Source organism: Ambystoma mexicanum, chromosome 3q (assembly GCF_040938575.1).
Source record: "Ambystoma mexicanum isolate Mex_15411 chromosome 3q, UKY_AmexF1_1, whole genome shotgun sequence".
NCBI lineage: Eukaryota > Metazoa > Chordata > Amphibia > Caudata > Ambystomatidae > Ambystoma > Ambystoma mexicanum.
In genome coordinates this window covers 102,997,766-103,015,375 of record NC_090926.1, presented here as the reverse complement: position 1 = coordinate 103,015,375, position 17,610 = coordinate 102,997,766, and the positions used below count along the sequence as shown (strand labels likewise).

The 17,610-nt window shown below is 46.5% G+C and overlaps 1 protein-coding gene across 1 annotated transcript in view; it reads right to left on the bottom strand.

The window, feature by feature from the left end:
* ITGA5 (integrin subunit alpha 5) overlaps positions 1 to 17,610 on the bottom strand; it is a 297,527-nt gene that overhangs the window by 59,122 nt on the left and 220,795 nt on the right. Inside the window, exons 18-19 of the mRNA XM_069653218.1 lie at positions 9,908 to 10,045; positions 7,637 to 7,704 (exon numbers count right to left, since the gene is read on the bottom strand). Coding sequence (XP_069509319.1) covers positions 7,637 to 7,704; positions 9,908 to 10,045 — 206 coding nt within the window. The remainder of the gene's footprint in view (positions 1 to 7,636; positions 7,705 to 9,907; positions 10,046 to 17,610) is intronic.

The following is a 17,610-nucleotide window of genomic DNA, read 5'->3' as shown; positions in this document are numbered from 1 at the left end:
AGCTGAGTGCCATTGCGGAGTGCGGTCTTCAACATCCTACATGAGGGAGGGCGTGTGTCTGGCTCCAACACTGAGGCCTAACACTGCTGCATGCGATGCATCTGTTCTCTGGATGCCCGTAGGTGGCTTGTGTATAGCATTTGTATGTCTGATGCAATACAAGCGGGTTGTGGGGGGGTGCACGTACTTGGTGAATAGACTTGCTACATCCAATGTTGCAGGAACAAGTCACACAGGGGCAAGTCAGATGGTCCAAGAACTGGACTGAGAACAGCAGAAGTGGGACCACTTCATACCCCCGCGATGCCAGGCAAAGCAAGTTACTTGGCTGCAGGCGAGCGCAAGCACCAGCTCCTAGTCTCCGGGAAGTTGTAGCCACTTCCCAATGCGGAGTTTCCCACACGTACTTTCCAAGACGCGCTCACCACTCGGCAAAGAGTGAACAGACCCCGGTGTACAGGGAAGACCCCAGTGCACAAATCAGCGATGCTGTAATCCAACACAGAATACCAGCTGCCCCCCCGCACCCCGAAACCCCCTTCGCATTCATCACGATCTATGTGCAGCTGGTTTCACTTACATCCCTGGGCTGCGACAGGCAGGGTGGGGCGCCGTTACAAGCAAATCCATTTTTTTGAGCCAGAAAAACACTGAGCTGGGATTTCATTGCATTCCTTTCTGTCTTGGCAGAAGAAAGAGGCATAGGCAGACTCTCTGGTACATGTGGCATGCAGGGCCACCTTAACAGTTTTTGGGGCCCAGGACAGACATGTGCGCAATCCACACCCCCCAATCCCAAAACCCACGCCACCCTCCCAATCCTCAAAACGAAGGGGTTACATGCCTGGAGTCAAATTAAACAGAAACTCGTCTAAGCTTTAAATGGATTATCTAGTTAATAAAATATAAACATAACACGTCGCTGTGTAAATCGAACCACCACACGGTAACACCAGGGTGGCAGAATGCGCCCCATTGCACTAGAACACCCACTGAGAATTAGTGCAACGTGCTCTACTTGGCACCCACTGCTTCTTGCTCGCAGTCTTCCACCACTCCTCGTGTTCCCCCACTCTCATTCAGGGTCACTTGCTGCACGCACTGTCTGCCTCTGGAGATAGCAGCCTACTCCAGGGTGCTACAAGACTTAACCTCACAAGTACTGCCTTGCCAGAACGGAACCAGTACCAAGATGCCGCCCAATGGCCACACCGCGCTACACAAAGCCATAATTAGCAGAGATGTGATAGGATTCGAGCAGAATTCTACCGCGCTGTGGTCTTCTCTTATCAATATCTCATCAAGGTTATGGGGAAATAACCTTGGCAGGCAAGTCCAAAACAAATAAAAAAAAGGAACTTCTATGAAATGTGCAGATCTACAGCAAGCAACGCCAGAGGATGTGGTGCCACAGTGCAAGGCAATGCCAGCCCTGTACTGGTAGAGTCCATGATTCCAAGAGAGTCATTGCCTTCACTGGCATTATAGGTCCTCTTCTGATGCTTGGGAATGTAAAGGACATGAAGAAACGTACGAATAGGAATGTCAAATAACCCGAGTAATGTGCCTACTTCATCTAAAACCGCCTCGCATTTGCATTTTTAGTTTGAGCCATTCGGTGGCGCTTGCCGAAACTATCGTATTAGAATACAGCTAGGGAGCAGTGGCATATGAGGAGAGAGACGAAGCTTTTAGGTGTTGCTTAGTTATTTGCCCACCCATTGACTGCCCATAGCCATGCTAATTCCACCCTGTTCCTGCTCCTCCCCACCCAAACCACCTCCGCATGGGAACTCATTCAGCTTGCTTTACTCCAACCTTACCATCAAACTTGGCACTCATTTTGGAGTGTGTGTATTGGGCATTTGCAAGGCACTGCCATTAGATGCCCAAGTATTTGCACCCACTACCATCAATAGCCAGTTAATACCACAACAGAAGCGACTGGCAAGTGTCTTTCCCATGCCTACATAAAAGCCCAAACTGTTGGCATTGCCAATGTGCATTTAACATACAGAAGCCTGCAAGTGATGTTCTGGAAGTTTTGGCTTTTAGTTCATATCGATATATAACGCACTTCGGTATGCGAACGTACTCAGCTGGTGCAATTTATCAGCGTTAGGTTGCCCTCTGCTGTCCAAAAGGCAAAATGCAGCTCTGTGTGTCCTTCCAATTCAACAACAGCTATCATTTTAAACAAGCAGAATGAGCAGGGTTCTACGTGACCACCTTCCAGCTCAAAGTTAGTCTCTAAAGAGCGAAACCCTGTAGGATGAATGCCTCTTCACGAGCTAAGGGTGAAAGTAGGTGCTGTAATTATAACGACTACTACTACGCAATCTTCTGCCCTCACGGGGACTCTGCAATGGAACAAGGTTGACAATTCCGGGTCTACAAAGACACACCGATGCTCGTGTAAGCGATGGAACTTCGATACCATTCATATACCGTGCACACCTCTCATTCCATCCGACACAAATACACCTTTCAAATTCAAAAGAAGACAAGTTACCTATATGTTAAGTCACAAGGACTAACGCCCCCTTCCTGGAAGTGATCAGTGGTAATTTCATAATTTATTAAAGGGAGACAGAAGTGGCCCCATGAATTACCGTCCGATAGTGACCTTTAAAATATGCTAAAATGGTGTATGTTACGCAGGGAACGGCTAGTGTCTTTGAATTCCTGCAACTACACCTTTGTTTTACAGGACTACATATACCAGAATGCAAAGTGAACTTAAAAGCCAACACTGGCTAAACAACTTGGGCCCAACAAGGGACAATGGAGATCTCCAAATCCAAGCAGTTTTAGTCATGAGATCAAGTTACCTGCTAAACAAGGAGTCGTCGTGTGGTAAATGGAAAAGACAACTGCACCATTCTTGTATTTGTTGTTTCCCCCTTTTAATCAGGTAGTCCATATTAAAAACAGCAAACCAGGTTGTGAGCTTTTCCACTCGGAGATTGTGCAGCAAACGGGTCTCCAGAAACAGTGCCAGAAAGCATGCAGACCTAGCATATCAGACACCCTGATCTTTCCATTTCCCTGAGCAGTACTTAGTTACCAAACAAGCATAAACTGAGTAACCCCTTTACCCCAACCCCCACACACAGCATGGAGGCTGTCGCAGCATGCCCAGAAACAAGTGATCTCAGCACATGAATCGTTAGTTTGCATTACTAGCAGGGACCCCCAAACACAGCAGGGAGGCTGCCGCAGCATGCCCAGATACAAGTGATCTCAGCACATGAATCGTTAGTTTGCATCACCAGCAGGGACGCGCATGGCTGCGAGGCAACATCGAAAGCAGTACTTACCTTGCGCCGACCGCCGCTGCTTCGGCCACAAGGGGAAGAGCGAAACACAAACCTCCACTGTATCAACATTTCACTGGCCATGCCACACCATCGTTCATCCTAGGAAAGTCACTCCTACAGCAATTGCAACGCATGAGGACACCTTGGCTAAAGGCATGTCCAACTCAATTCTGCATTCATGTTATTTTTTCTCCTTCCTCCAGTCTCCCTCCCTCCACCCTTCCTCCTACTCAAAGATTCTGGCTCCTTAGGAGGAATGCCAACACTGCAAGGACATAGTATCACTTCATGCTTTGGATCATTCCCAGTTTTGCCACCATCTATAATATTACTGTTTTTTCTACTCCTTCCCTCCAACTCTCAAATACGGGCCTCATACATATCAATGCAGGCCTACTTTTAGCGCTGGATCCTGAATCTTCTGTGCATTCCATTTCATCATCAAAGCCGAAAGTGAACATTTATCAAGGGTTGGGAAACAAATTACCTAACTGTTCGACATCCTCCTTAATCTGTGCGTCCTAACCACCAGCTACTCCATCTTCCTCTTTCTTGAATCTTGCTAGCTGGAACACTCGAGGTCATGCTCACGTACACATTTCCAGGTCAACTCTTTCTCTTACTTATGACATCCTAGCTTTGCAGGAAACTTGGCTATTACTTCCCCCTGTTTGGGATGGATTTGACCTTACCTTACTCTCGGCCCTTCCGACTAAAGGCCGACCTTCTTCTGGCCTGCTAGTTGCAGTCAAATCACAGCTGGGCCTCTCGGTTTTGCCTTGGGCATCAGTGCAAGCCTACATTCAATTAGTGAAGATTGTACATCGTGCCTTCACTATTGCACTTGTCAACATTTATCGTAATCCTCTTGCACAAACTGATGAGGCTTTCTATGATGGTCTAGCTTCTATTCTTGACGTGATCTCACAAACTCCTCACATTTCTCACACAATTGTCCTTGGTGACATCAATCTCGATTGCTGGAACCAAGCCCGTTCAAATCAAGCAACATCTATGTGGTCTTCATTTATGATGTATCGCAATTTTCATATGGTAAATGGGGCTGTTGCGGGTGAGCTCCCGCCGCAAAGTACCTGGCATCGCGGAACTAATTCAAGTATCATTGATTACATCTACGTGAACGCCAAATTGTTTCAACACATAGACAGCCTTATCATCACTACTCTTCCACACAGTGATCATAATTTACTTTCTTTGAAGATTCAGTGGCCATCTCTCCTGGAGCAATCACACTATCTCTCCACTGAATTACTTGTCAATCCAGTTGGTTCTCAAGTGCGTTGGAACCTTTCATCTTTGCTATCTTTTGCCAACAGCGTGGACTAGCATGCTCAGTTGCTCCACCACTCGCACTATTCCGACCTATTGCATTCATTTGTCAATACTTTGACTACCTCGAAAAGGCTGACTGGTCGCCATACGCATGCTTTTGATCCAGACATACAAACCGCCAAAGCGGACTATCGAAGAGCTATTCTACGATCAAATTCTCTATCTCTCAGCTCTGATCTATCTACGCTAAAGTGCAGATATAAGAATTGTATCAGAAGCAAGAAAGCTCTACTATACCAACAAGACAGCGAACTGATGTTTAGGGCCATGAAGAATAAAAATTCTAGCACTATGTGGCAGCTACTTCATAAATTGACTTCCAATTCACAAGGTGCCTTGCAGATTAATTGGGGTATCAGACCTAGCTTGGCTAACCCATTTTTCTTCCCAATACGCTGATCCAGAATTCTCAAACAACAGCCTCCCATTTCTTACTTCTGGCCCTTGGAGAGTTGATTTCACCATCTCGGATATACAAGCACAAATCATGAAAGCAAGCTCATCCCGAGCTGTGGGCCCAGATGGCCTTTCTAACATGATTTTCAAGGCATTTCCTCTTGAATGGGCCAATATCATATACACCATCTTCCTCAATATTCTAAAGTATAAAGCAATCCCTCCTTCTTGGAAGACCTCACTAATTATTCCGATCTTTAAAAAGGGCGATCGCAGTTTACCTTCTAATTATCGCCCCATCGCCCTTCTGGATGCCCCACGTAAATTATTCTGTAAATTTATTTTATGGGACTTCAATCAATGGACAAAAAATTATTATCTGCGTGACCCCCAGAAATCAGGTTTTGTTACAGGCTTAGGCACGTCCATTAATTTAATTTGCCTAAACGCCCTTAAAGCACAGTGTCATGCCACCAAACAGCACATTTTTTTTGTTTTTGTCGACCTGCACGCTGCGTTCGATTCTGTCAGCAGACCCCTCTTATTTGCCAAGTTACTTCATGACCATTGTCCACCTACTCTCTTTGACATAATGTTATCTTTACACACCAACACTTCAATTCAAATTCGTCTTTCCTTGGACGGGCGCTTGTCTTCAAGCATCCCCACGGCTCGCGGTTTAAAACAAGGCTGCCTTTTAGCCTCAGCTGTCTTTAATTACTTCATTAAAGACGTGAGACGTGCCTTCGAAAATGTCATCTCAGATTCACCTAAATTTAATAACCATCAAGTCTAAGCATTAATGTATCCTGATGATTTGGTGCTCCTTTCTAAAACACATTCTGGTTTACAGAATCTCTTCAATGCCTTTCACGATTATATTCATTGTAATGAATTACGAGTTAATACCAACAAAACTCAAATCGTAACATTCTGTCCACGAAACCACAGGCCTCTATTCCATCTCTGGCACATTAATCAGATCCCCCTCTCTGTGGTTTCCCAATACACTTATCTTGGGATGATTTTCAAGGGCAAGGCTCACGCCCCCAGTCACATCGCTCATGTAAGTAACAAATTAAAGACCGCTATCTCGCAGGCCTCTCTTAGAATGTTCACATATGGAAAATTTTCTATCACTCCGGCTCTCCAATTTTGGAACTTGAAAGTCACTCCATCTTTACTTTATGGCTTGGAAACTCTCAATGACGATCTATCACCTCTGTTTACACTCTGGGAGGCCACATTTTGGAGAAAAGTGCTACACTTGCCACAATGCACTCTGTGCCCATGGATCAAAAATGAGTTGGGCCGTGTTTCATTGCAAGCTCTCTATAATTGGCGTATTTGCAGAGTATTCAGAAAATGCTTGCTCTCTACTCCTCACAACTCCATACTGACATCGTTGTCTGATTATATGTTCTCTGTTACACATGTTTTCATACACAAATGATTAACAAAAGCTTCCCATATTCTAACAATTACAGAGGTCTCAATTGAAACTTTATAAACAAATCCTGACAGAGCCAAATTTAAAATGTATCAATCTGATTGGCTTCTGACTAGAGACCTCTGCCTTCAGTATAAAGATGGCCTAAGATTTCCTCATAAAAATTCGTACAGTGGCACCATATTTGTTATCACCTTCCCCCAAATACCGCTCAGGCATTCTACGCCTGAGATTTAATCTATATCTCACAAGAGACACACAAGTCAGACGCAAACCTATTCAAGAAATATTTGCCGATTTTGTACGACACCAGATACTCATGAACCTCTCATTCACTTGATTAATGAATGTGTGACTCTCTGTGGTGAAAGACACTTTTCAAAATACTGCCTTTACCTAGGTCTTTTAGACCCGCAAGATTGTTGGGCTGCAATTTTAAACTCTTCGTGCACAGGAATACATATAGCTACTGTTCATTTTTTGAATTGTTAGACATTGTGCATTGCTAGCCCTCTGTTTACTTGCTCATTTGCTTATTTTATATTTGCATTTGTTGTGAATTGTGTTCTGTTACCTTCTGTTTTTACTCATTTCAAATTTGTTGTTAATGTTTTATATTTGAAAGGTTGATTAATTTCAACCAACCAAATAAAAAAAAATGCAGGCTGACGCATTGCCCCTCACTGGCCTCACACACACATCAATACAGGCTGATCCGTTGCCCCTCACTGGCCTCCTACACATCAATACAGGCTGACCCGTTGCCCCTCATTGGCCTCATACACATCAATTGAGTCTCGCTCATTGCCCATCTGGGACCTCAAACTAAATTTAAATTTCTACCCATTCCACAACTCAAGTTGCACTCATTTGAAACCATTGGTCCAATTTACTGCCCAACACCATAGAAGAGTGAATTTTTGCACCAGTACCCCGATTTCCCTCCTTGGCCAAATAAATGCAGTGTGTTGATGTACAACCTCTTCAGACATAACATGATACAATACATTCTCACGCGACTTCACAGCTGTGAGGAAGTGTGTGAATGAGCAAGACCACTCCTGGGGCCCCTCTACCCATCCCTTTCGTTCTGGACTGGCCCACACTCTCAACTTACCCAAACACGTCAAGACGCAGGTCGGGGACACAGATGTTGTCTTCTCCACAATCCAGCTGAATCTGTGTCTAAAAGCAGTCAAGGAAGAGAAGATGCCTGGATTAACGTTCAGCCATTCATTATGCGCACCCCACCCTCCCCATCACCCTGCCTCCGCACCCCACCCCAAGCTCCAGACCACGTGGCAGGAGCACCCATCACCCTGCCTCTGCTACCCACCGCAGAGTCCTGTCCACGCTGCAGGAGCTCCCATCACCCTGCCTCTGCTACCCACCGCAGAGCCCTGTCCACGCTGCAGAAGCACCCATCAACCTGCCTCTGCTCCCCACCGCAGAGTCCTGTCCACGCTGCAGGAGCACCCATCACCCTGCCTCCTGCACCCGACCCCAGAAGCCTGCCATGCTGCAGGAGCACCCATCACGCTGCCTCCGCACCCCAGGGCCCAGTCCACGCTGCAGGAGCTGCACAGTGTAGCCACCACAGCCTCCCTCCCACCCCTGTGTCTAACCCAACATGGGCGTCCAGGCACCGAATCTGGCGTGATCAGTTATGGGCTTATCTAAGGGGCTGCCATTATCGCACGGTCCATGACACAAGGGACGTGTTGTAGCGCAGTTGGTTAAGACACTAGGTTGGGGGGATGGGATTTGAACCTTTAGGGTGCAGATGCACATCCCCGCAGGGAGACCTCAGCCTTTCATCTTTACAAAGGTTAAAAGGAGAACAGTCACACCTGCGTGAAGCAACACATACCAACTCCTGCTATATACAGCATCACCAGGAAGCAAGCACGAAAGGTTCCCACTGGGCTGCTTCTGATTAGATGGGATCTGGCACGTGTGGGAATTGCCGGGTTAATGTATGAAAGGAAATTTTGCTTTGGTGGTGGGAGGTGAGGGGGGAGTTGTGCTTCACGGTAAACGGGTCGGGTTATATTTTACTTTCAATATCTTCCAACAGGGCTCCCTTTGGGTTTCTTTGTATTGCACGTTCATGTTGACTTATCTGAAGCCTAGGGATGGCATAGCCCTGTCCAGAGAAAGCCTCACTCCACCCCCAAAAAGCAGCCACTAAAACTACACCCAAATAAACCTGCCATACATCAAGCACGGCACTTTACATTATCCTACTTGTATACAAGTCGGCTTTTTTTTTTAAACACTGCATAATTCATACATCTCTGCCCTGCTCGACGGCAGCGCCCTGATCTCCCCACCCTCCTCCCCAAACGTAACGACCACTGAAAACCTTAAAATTGAAAGGCCCAAGTACAAGCGATCCCAACCAGATGGGAGCTCATGCGTGCACCTAGGCGCTACGGGATGGGATGTCATGCCACCAGAACTAGGAGCTACGGCATCAAACTTCGCGATCAGGAAAAAACAATGATTTAACAGACTTAACTCGGTACCCACTTGGCTTCCCTGACCCATTAAACTGCTACACAGATACCAGCGACAAGATGTCTGCATTGGGCCAGCAAATAGTGTTTCCCACATTCCAGTATCTCCCCACTTACTGCCATTCCTTCTCCATCATGAGAGCCAGGGATGGCGGCATTAGAACATAAAGGTAGGCTCAGCGAACGCCAGACAGCCACCAGTATTATGTAGCCCCTCTGGTGTGGCACACGCCATTTCGTTTACCAGAATGGACATGTGGATGATAGTTTTGGGAGAAACGGTCCATTCGATGGCCCTAAAAGCAGCTGCTTTGCAGATCAAAGAGTGCTCTGCGGCTGTTATAATGTGAAGTGTGATATTGGGAGGGGGTTAAGCTTCGCTAGTGACAGCATACATCCAGCTAGTTTTGCTGCAACATTAGACACGCGCTGCTGGGAAACGACAGACTTGTCCTGGAGACCCCAAAATACAGTCTGGGTGAGTGACCAGAACTGTGGGTGAATGATAGGCGATGCAGGGGTCATGGATTTAAATCATGAGTTGCCACGCTAGCTACCAATTCTCAGTGTACAGTACTAAAACAGGGTAAGCATGGGCGAAATTTTAGGGGGGCAGGGGTGTTTGTCCCCCCCCTCAAGCCCCCCAACTTTTGTGGCACACCATTTTCCAGGGGCCCCTTTCATTTAGAGGTCATGCCCCCACCAACATTTTTAGCAAAGTTACTCCACTATCCAGACCCGCCCACAAACCCTCCAACACATGCCTCACACTAAGCAGTCAGATCTTTACACCTTGCAGTGCTCCAGGCGTCCCACCCAAGAACCACTACCCCCCGTTCTGGGGCCAGAACCAGGAAGCTCAAAGTCACCTTCTGTTCGATGTAGTCGGTGGCGAGGTAGTTCAGGATGGGCTGTAGACCGTAGGCGTCGGATGGTGCCTGGGCATCCAGTGAAAAGTTCAGGCTGATGAATATAGGGGAGAGCTTATCCCGGAACTCAGACTCCTCCTGCAAACACAAGTGCACAAAAACAGTGTTAACTTTTACCCGATCCACAGCACGCTACCACTGAAAAATAAAATCTGGATTAATGTTCTTTGTTGCTGTCCTACAAACACACCTAACCATACAGCGGTGCAAAGGAATCCACATTTCTGGTGATGGGAGGGGCCACTCCAGAAACTGGCCGGGCAAACTTAGAGGCTCCGCCCCTGTGAGGAATTCGTCCATCCGCATGAGACGAGTGCGCTCGCCTGGGATTTGTTCGTTTAAAGGAATCAATAATGAGCCATTCCCGCGCACATTTTCCATGCTCACCGCACAGCAGGAAAATAGTCATGTACTCTGGGGCAACACAGCTTACCAGTGCCGCCCTCTCCTGTCATGTGTAGCTGACAGCCGTGGGTACATCAAAAGCCTTTGGCCGTGGGCAGCCAGATTAGAATTTCAAGGCCCCATGGATTTGCATCTCCATTGTCAAATCTTGCTGGTGGCAGCGATTGCAGGCCTCAGGGTAGGCATAGGTTCAGGAAGTGACAATGGAGACCAGACGTCAACACCTCTCTGCAATACAATGTGTCAACTTGGTATTAACACCCCTTCTTGGTATGAAAGGGAAGTGAATGTCCTGTCTGGAACCACTCCTTTCAGAGCAGAGAAGTATGTGAATTGTAGGAGACGAAAGTCTGCCTAAAACCCCCTACTTCAAAGAAGGTCCATGTTGTGATCAAGCGCTGCATAGGGCTCAGTTAATTAGGGAGACACTTTGTTGTACAGCAGACAGGAAGATGGGTGTGACTTAAAAGTATATGTTGTCATCCTTCCCCCTGTCTGTTGCCAAGCGCCCTGGTTCTGACCTGAAGCATCACTGAAGTTTGTTGGTGGAGACCCAGGATTGGCTCATTTAAGTTAGGCTTGGCCCACACCATTCCTGGGCCCAGTTGGCTTTAAAAGATCGCCGAGCCCCTCACTGATGAGATCCAAGGTGGGAAGTGCTGGAGAGTCTCTGGACAAAGGACAAGGCTGTTGCCTGCCAACACCCTCCTGAGCTTTGGGCCATCCGCCTTTAAAGGACACAAGCCCCGTGAAGAAGCTAAGAGCAGTGCCACACAAGCATCATGCAGCATCCATCTTTTAAAGGACAATGTTGAGACAGTCGAGTCGTAGAACTTCATCCGGCTGCACCACTGACTGTTGTCACGCTGCAGTCGCCAGAGCAGTCCGAAACACTACGACCAGCATTCCAGATCCGCCAACCAGCACAGAGACAATGATTCTTGACCTCAAGCCACCATGCCGGACAGCCCGCAGACGTCCGTCCAGCCTCGCTTGCCGAACCACCTGCGGCCTGGTACCTGCTGCTGTCTCCCACCACTAACTGTCTCACGGGCTGTGAAACACCCTGGAACCGCCTCAACACTGTCGAGCACCAAGAACAACTTCAGCACCAGGTACATTGGGGTCCTGCCCTTCCAACCCATGTCCTTCTCTGAAGGCCCCTAGAGACAGTTATGAACCTTTGACCATTTGGTGTTGAAACAAAGTAACCTTGAACAGCAAGACCAATTGCTTTACCAACTACCCTCCTATCAATATCAAGAGTGCATTTCTTTCCTTTGTGAAACTGTCCTCTGTGTTCCATTACAGTGTGGGTTGTAATTGTAGTGTGATAAAACTGTCTGTTGTAGTAATAATAAAGTAGATATTTATACAACCTTGACTGGACAGTCCCTTTTATCATTGGGTAATAATGGTATTTTCGGTGTTGTAACTAACCACCGATCCAGGACCTTGTGGAAATAAGCCTGCCATTCCGTCCACGTTAGCAACATTGGACAAGGTGGTCTTATAATTTACTTGTATTCCAATCTGTTTGGATCCCTTCTGGTGTACAAGAGGTGTGGGGTTGATTGATTGTTTAGAAACAGATTTCATCCCTGGACCACTGGTGCCCTGGAAATTCATTTGTCACAGCCCCTCTGTTCACTCGCACCCTCATTCCCCATATGCTAGCTCGTTCAGATGAGCACCAAGTCCCCCATTCATCGTGAGCTCCTTCACACACACACACACACACATTGCAGAATACATATACACACACTCCTTGCACGCACAGAGAATGAGCTAACATGCAACAATGCTTCTTCCCTCATCTTCGCTAAACAAAAAGCAAGTGCACACATCAGCCCCATCCCCTCAGATGTGAAAGAGCACATACCTTAAATGTTGGCTCTCATCCATGGAGAGGGGGGGTTGGCTGATGTGTGCATTTCATTTTTGTTAGGCAGAGAGGTGAGGAAAGTCTTTCTTGAAACCAGCAGCTTTAAAGTTTAGCTGTGTTTGTGAAAACACATTTCTCTGCACCAGCACAGTAAAGTTGAATGCTGCAAGTTGAGAAAGGCTTGCTTCACCCCTCTGCTTAACAGAAATTAAGTATGCACATGAGCTTCCTCCAGGCGTCCACCTAGGCTAAAATTTCAGGGCAGCTAACACTTCAAATGCTGGCGAGGCACCAACTTCAGAGACTCTGAGGTGTGGGGGGCTGGGGATGGGGGGGGCAAAGTACTTGTGTTGGGCATCCAACTTCATGTATTCTAATAACACTATTCTAGTGGAGCATCAATGTTACAATATGCTAATTCTCCCCTTCACATCCGAAACCACACACTTAAGGATTGATGTAAGAATGAGCTTTGACCTGCCCTTCCCACCCCCAGTACCCCTGGCATGCAAGTCCTAATCCCACATGACGATTTCAACTGCCTAAACAAAGTATACATTGTGGGATGTATTTATCCACGCATCCAAGCCCTACCTCAAAACTGTGCAGTACTGACATGGAAAACATCTTGATGGCCAGAGCTTCCCAGAAAATGCACAGGGAAATGCATGAAGAATAGGCTGCCACTCATTTTTGCCGATGTTATGGGCACAGAAGGACACTGCCTAAAACCACCAGTGGACTACCCACACAGTAGTCTGAAACCATTGGGAGTGGCAATGCTGATTGCCAAAAGCAAACCCATAACTGTTGGGAATTCATTTTCTTAAATCCCAAAAAGGGGTGCAGTACCAGTACTCACCACTATTCAAAAGCCGGCGTTTTAAAACACCAGATTTTACTTTTTGTAGAAAACTGAATAAATGAACCCAAAACATGCCAAAGAAAGACATTTTAAGAGGTGGATCCAATGTAAAGTTATATTCTGAAGTGACTTGAAGGTTTATAACAAGACTGGCTGAGCTGTGGATTTCAGCAGTTTAAGTAAATTTGGACTGAAAGACACTACAAATCTAAATGTTTAAAAGAAATGAGTGACCTACTTTGTGTGTCACATAGGTTTCAATTGTTTAAATGTCATAGTTTTAAACTTAGAATCAGCATTCTAGCTGCATATGTAAAAATGTTTAGTTTTATTTGAATGCAGAAAACTGGGGAACAGAAATGACATGTAGCTAAAAACTGGCTTAAAGAGATTCCAATTTTGCCTGGCAACTACCCCCCCATCAGGAGTGAAACTTGAGTCACAGCTGTGTTCCCAGGCCTATCTGCCTTTTGCTGGCCACACTAAGGATATGCCATCTCTCTGATAATTGAATTAAGGGGAGCCCCCACAGAATACAGGAGCTCTGAACAAAGCCCTGTCCTGACCCAGGCAGATGGTTTATTGCAGATGTCGTAAATGTAGCTTCCTCCTGGAAGGACAAAGGAGGGGCACTGCCTGTGAGAGCAAGCTGGCTTGGCAGAACTGGAAAAACCAGAAATTCAACCTTGTGCTGGGGGAAACCACACCCCTTTGGGGCCAGAACATAACTCTAAAAAGATGAATAACTCATAGAGCGGACATGTGAAAATTTTATAAATGATACCATAATTCTTGTGATTTTTCTGCCCACATTTTAAGAGGTTTTTAGAACCGGTGGTATGTTCAGGGGAGTTTTAGCGGAAAAGAGTATATTACTCAAAATGTGTGCATGTGAAAAATCTGACACTTCATCAACTAATGTCCATACTCCTTGCGCACATGTGTGTAAATTTGGGGTAATGTCCGGTATTGCAAACCAGTTAAAAAGTGCAAAATATTGCCATTTCTGAATGCAAGCCCTCAGGAAGAGCAGAGTTGGAACAGGGGATACCTCCTGTGATATGTGATGGGTGCATGTAATTTCAAACCACTGTGTAGCTATGAAATATGTATTTGGTTCAAATCTAGATTTGTGTGCAAGTTGACAGGAGGAGTGGACTTTCTGCAGGCTGTAAAATGACATCACTCTGACACAACTTAGCTCCCCCAATCAGGGGAGAAATGAAAGCTTGGCCAATGATAAGTGGAGAGGGGCTGGCTAGTGATGCTGCTCACACACACCCATTTTCAAAACACATAAAAGCAGAGAGACAGGACAGATAGGGACCTTCAAATCCATTTGCAGCTGGAAGCTCTGCCGGAAAATCCATACTTTACCTCCATCAACCTTCAGAGAGCAGACATAGAGACTTCAAATCCCTCAATCTCCAGAATCCAGAAGCAGTGCTGTACCCAGAGAGAGAGAGCAGAGCTGACCCAGGCCAATGTTAGCAGAACCAAAGAGCTGAACCGGAGTCCAGTCCAAAACCTGACCAGATCCGTGGCGAGGCATATTTCTAAATATAGTGTGAGTACATAGTAGAACTGTGCAGAACCAATCTCTTAGTTAAAATAATATAATTCAATTCTATTTTAATCTAAGTAGAACTGCCTCCTAACTGTCACCTGTCATTTGTAAAGCTGTCACCTGTGATTTGCTAGTTGCAAGCTGCACTTGTCTTTTTGAACTTTCAAATCTGAAAAACGACCTTTATTTAATCGCTCATATCTCTGTGACCGTTTGTCCTAGAGACTTGCAGTAACTTTCATCTGGAAGCTGAGATCCTAGGCTTTCCCAGGACCCCAAAACGATAGTGATAGTCCTTGTAGTTCCTCTGTAATCGCGCCCGGCGCATTCGCAAATTTTGCCGTGATTTGACATTTTGCCGCGATTTGCAAGTTTCTCCACGTGTAAAAATCTGCTGCTGCTTGCCTTCCGTTAAAGAAAAGTTGGTTAAACCTGCTAATCATCCCTGAATCATTGCTAGGGTGAGCCTGGACTAATATTAACTTGATACCACTCACCCTGAACCTCTAGAGGGAATTAAAAGCATTTTAGCATATTTTTTTCTACATTGCCAGCACCTTTAAAAGCGTTTGGGCCTGTGTTTTCAACGTCTGTAGTCTAAGTTGCTGGGTGAACTGAATCACATTTGATTGCATTTCTGAGAACTGTGTGCCTTCCTTCCATTTCCTTGCATAAAAGGGGGGGGTGAATTGTCCAAGAAAGTGATTACATTGTCTTTTGCTGAAATCCTATCAAGTGATTTTCTGTACTGCATTTCATTCCACATTGCATCCATTTGAAACCATAAAAGTATTGTTGCTATCTTATCCATCCTATAACCACTCATCATTGATTATAAAGAAGTGTGCTAGTGCCAGATTCTCCGTTGTTAATCTTTATCATATCAGATTAAGTGTGCTATTCAATTATTAATTTATTATAAAGCGTGATATATATATATATATTGTTTAAATTATTAAATAAACCTTTAAACTTGCAAAACAGAACTACTTCTTGGCTCAGTGGGGTCAGGGGGATTCCAAGGGAGGGTGTTATATAGGGGTAGTCATCCAGAACGCATGAACTGGACATAAAGATATATCAATAAGGGTTTTCATTCAGTATTCTAGACTAGGCGTTGACTTAGCTGTAGTGCTGAATTGAATCCTCTTACAACATGTGTATGCAGGTGCAACAATGACATGCTTTAATTGCAGGGCCTTTGTTAACAGCGAAGCCCAGGCACCATTTAATGTCCAATGTCTGTGTCCTGTTCTGTCCTGCCACGGATCTGAAGGTCAGCCAAGTCGAGTCAACATAGTCCAATACATAAACATACATACAGGTTCCACCAAGGCCAATCAGTAGCGGGGCAGGGGGAAGGAGCGGAGGGGGGGGGTCGCCCCCAACCCCTTGGCACTCAGTGTGCCTCCAGCCTCCTGATGGCACCCTATTATCCGCAACCCCCCACCCCCTCACCCCCCACAAAAAGCTTCCTGCGCTACTGAATCCCAAGGGATCATTACACAAAACGAGGACAATGGGAAACCGGACCAAGCACCCTACTACCCGACTCCAAGGCGTGGCTAACTTTCATTCCTATGGATAGTCGGTGGGTCAGGCATCCGCTGGCCTTTTTAGACGGTGCTGCCAAGCAGGTGATTTAGAAGCACTTGTGTTCATTGAGCAGTCTCATCAGCACAGTTCATTTACACCACACGCGTCACAGGTTGAACTAAAATGACACGTATACCCAAATTCACAGCAAATGGTCACATGTCGGCTGTATTATTGGATGGTTTCTGATGAGCTAAGCCAGCCTCGGCTAGGACAGGCCAATTACAACGGGCATGATCCCCCTCCCTCTAGAAGAGGAAGGGCTGTTGCCATCACCGAATACAGCAACACTTACCTTAATATTATCAAAGCGGGGACCACATTATAGGAGAAACTGGCCAAAATAGGACATTCGCACGTGGCAATTTAGGTGCGCAAAACACTTAAATGCTACTTTGAAATTGGGAGGAGGCGGGGGGCGATGGGAAGCTCGCTCCTTCAAAAGCTCTAAGAGGGTGACCTGAACTACCCCACCCCGTGGTGTTATCCAGAAGTCTGAAGGAAAGTGAAGATACCTGGGTGAGGCCTCTCCACCCCACAGCACGCAGGTAAGTTCTAGATTGGGCCCAGTTTTACAGGTAAGTTCATCAAGTACATAGGAAGAAGAACACTGGCCCATCCACCCAGCTCACTCCCTCCCTCTCCAACTGACACCGTAGAACCTCCAGACTCAAAGCTCCACCCTCAAAGCTCCACCCTCAAAGCTCCACCCTCAAAGCTCCACCCTCAAAGCTCCACCCTCAAAGCTCCACCCTCAAAGCTCCACCCTCAAAGCTCCACCCTCAAAGCTCCACCCTCGAACGCCAACCTTCCACCCAGTAGGGATTCCACAGCACCAGCACATTACAACGGAAAGGCATCCTTTAGAGCGCAGAATCAACTTGCATTAGAGCGCGGGCCAAAGTCTGGCGCACAATAGTGCGCCGAGCTTCCCTGAAGCGCAAGTCGGAGATAGCGACGGTTGTGCTGCGGGTACGGTAAGTGTGCTCTGGGAGAGAGAGAGGAATGTTACGGGGCAGAGGAGGTGAAGCATGAGAGGAATGGGGAATTACGGGAGGCTTGAGAAGGGGAGTGGGGTTTGAAAAGAGCATCCTTGCAGGAAGTTGCCCATTAAAGGTGGCCATCTGCCACGTTGCTGTTTAATCAACGGAATTCGGATCAAGACCCGTTAAGTGGGACGTGTAGCAACAGGGACGCCGCGGGTGGTGCAATAGGCGTCCCAGACTACTGGACAATAAGGCCATTTCTTGAAGCAACTAACCAGTAAATGTTGGCCAGAAGTGAGGCACCAAATATGAAACCAAGTCAAAGCATATATTTGTGGC